This window comes from Chenopodium quinoa, unplaced genomic scaffold (assembly GCF_001683475.1).
Source record: "Chenopodium quinoa cultivar QQ74 unplaced genomic scaffold, ASM168347v1, whole genome shotgun sequence".
Taxonomy (NCBI): Eukaryota; Viridiplantae; Streptophyta; class Magnoliopsida; order Caryophyllales; family Amaranthaceae; genus Chenopodium; species Chenopodium quinoa.
In genome coordinates, this window is record NW_018744704.1 from 2379517 (window position 1) to 2382320 (window position 2804).

General features: G+C 34.6%; 1 protein-coding gene across 1 annotated transcript; it reads left to right on the top strand.

The window, feature by feature from the left end:
* The first annotated feature begins 802 nt into the window (after positions 1-802).
* On the top strand, positions 803-2166 carry LOC110702825 (VQ motif-containing protein 20-like). The gene has a single exon (XM_021880571.1). The coding sequence runs from the start codon at positions 1072-1074 to the stop codon at positions 1873-1875; it is 804 nt and encodes a 267-aa protein (XP_021736263.1). The 5' UTR covers positions 803-1071; the 3' UTR covers positions 1876-2166.
* Positions 2167-2804: the final 638 nt, after the last annotated feature.

The following is a 2804-nucleotide window of genomic DNA, read 5'->3' on the forward strand; positions in this document are numbered from 1 at the left end:
CTCCCTTAGGGGACACACTGAATGATTTCTGATTCAATCATTAGAAAACAATCAATTCTCTCACATCAGAGAAAAACACTCGATCTCGGAATCCGAGAAGATCCCATTTTACTTTCCGCACTTTTTTACATTCTTCGTACACGTTCTAACTTGATCGTCGGAGGCAGAACTCCACCCAACCGGAGTCTCCGTTGTTTTGCAGGTACAGGCGCCCGAAGGCTAATCTTGGTGACGTAACTCTCCCGAGAGACGAAAACCCCCAAAACATAAGGAATCCCCTTTTAGCTTATACTTAGTATAATAGAGATATGTCTACTTTTATTGTTAAAATGTTTCAACCATTAATAAACATTGGAAGTTTATGATTTCTACAAGTGTTATATTTCTATCACATTCAATCATTTAAAGATAATACTCAAAGTTAAATTTCGTTTCAATGTATCTGCTTTGGAGAATAATCATCCTTTTTATCATTTGCATTTTACTCACATTATTTACAAAATACAAGATATTCATAAAATTTAAATAAAATACAAACAAATTTCAAAATTTCAAAATTTCAAAAAAGAAAACTTGGAAAACAAGCCTTCAATTATCAAAAGATAAAATTAAATTTGTAATGGCTAATGATTCTTAGCCATAAATAAAATAAGATATAATACTAACATTGCTAAAACAATGGTAGTATAGCAGTCCAACTATAATCTACAATTATGAATAATAATAATAATAATAATAAATTAATTAATTAATCAATTAATTAGTTAATTCTTATTAACTTGATTAAAGTTTGGTAATTTGTTGTGTGCAGCGTCCTAAAAATAATGACAGAAATGACATTTGGGATCCTACCAACTTCTTTACCGCAAACTGCTCCCTATTACTTTCCATTTCCATAACAGCCACCCACTTTGTGCCTCCATTAGTTACCTATATATACCCATCATCCATTTTTTACCACTAAATCAAACCATCACATAATTAAACTCACTAAAAATCAAACAAAATTCACTACTTTGTTTTTTTTTTTTTTTTTTTTTTTGTTGGTTTATAGTCATTGTTTATAATGCCATGAAAATGAGTCCTCCATCCTTTCAACATGATCAACACTACCCTCACCCTCACCCCAACCCTTACCACCGTGGGCCGCATCCGGTCAAGCAAGAGACTACTCTGCCTCCGGCTGTCACGACAACCACCAATAACAATAATGTTTATGGTAGAATGACTCCGCCTCCGTCGTCATTGAAGGTTAATAGGGACTCCCATATGATAAAGAAATCTCTGGGGCCTAGTAGTGCTAAATTGAATCAACAACAGCAGCAACAACAACAACGAGGTCCGGTTATTATCTACACTCATTCTCCTAAAGTCATCCACACCAATCCTAGGGACTTTATGGCCTTGGTACAAAAACTCACGGGTATGTCACGAAACGAAGAGGCCGGTACCTCATCGAAAGAATCTGAATCTACTGTCCCGAATCATGAATCTGACGCGGCTAATGTGGATTACACCCTGCAGCATCAGCACCAGGATAATAATAATTATATGGGTAAGGTTGAAGGTTCTACTTGTCTCGGAGTAAACAATAATAATAACCATAATAATAATAACAACAGTAGTAATAGTACAGATGATAATGAATCATCATCAGTCATAACAGACGAGAATTGTAGCAGCAGTGGTAACAACACAGGTGATGTGGGACAATTTAATCCTTATATGACTACTCCGCAGTTGTTTGACCTACTGCCCGCGCCACCACCCAATTTGCCGCTCTATTTGCCTAGCTCGTCGGATATGTTATGCTATGGTGGTGATTCAGCTATATATGATTATTATATTAATTTTCCATATGATCAGATAACTTAATTTCATATTTCTTTTTAAATTTTGTTTCACTTTTGGCTAGTTAAACAGTTTTGGGACGTCTAATGTGCGCCTGTTTTGGTTAGATGGTGCACATACGTCAACAATTTTGGTGTTGCATTAGAGTTATCATGAACCATTTTTGTCATTCAATAAGTTAAATCTTATTTACGCTTTAATTTGATGTTTTCATTTGTAAATTAGCTTATTCTGAAATTACTCTTGAGTTTTCATATGCCATGAATGAGAGTTAAGTTAGTTTTTATGTGTGATTGCAAAGAATGAGAGTATTTACAATTTTATTTTTTGTTCATTTACATTATTCAGTTTTCGACTTTGTCAAATTTTGCACTGGACAGTGAATGCTTTACCACAAGATGATTAGATGATCGAGGTCTCGAGGACATTGTGCTTGGGATGATGGGGATGCCCCAGTTTCTTATAGTGAGAAACAAATGGCAATTTTGTAAATAAACCAACTTTATTCAATTGTGGAGCCCACAATAATGAAAAAATTGTTGATTTATTCACGAAAATGCCCCCATGAGAAACAAATTTCGTTTCTCAAACCTGAAAAATAGGGAATTTCCCTAGGGTGATAAAGCTAAAGCTACTCTTACACTCTTTGTCTAGGATGTAGTTCAATTCAAATAATGTTCTTTTGTATACTAACAGTAGGGCCATAGAAATTAATGTCTTTCCCATATACGTATGAATTTAGTGATCGCGTTACTAGATTAAGTTACATATGGATCAGTGTAAGTCTGTGACATACGACTTAGTTTTCACAGATGTAGATTTTGAGCATCCTGCTGGTCAAACAAAGCCAATCTAAGGCAAAGATAAGAAGAACTTGATCTAAGTAGTAGAAGTAGTATAAATTATTTGCTGCATGCCACAACTAGAAAACTTTTGGATGCAAAAGTAGTGCA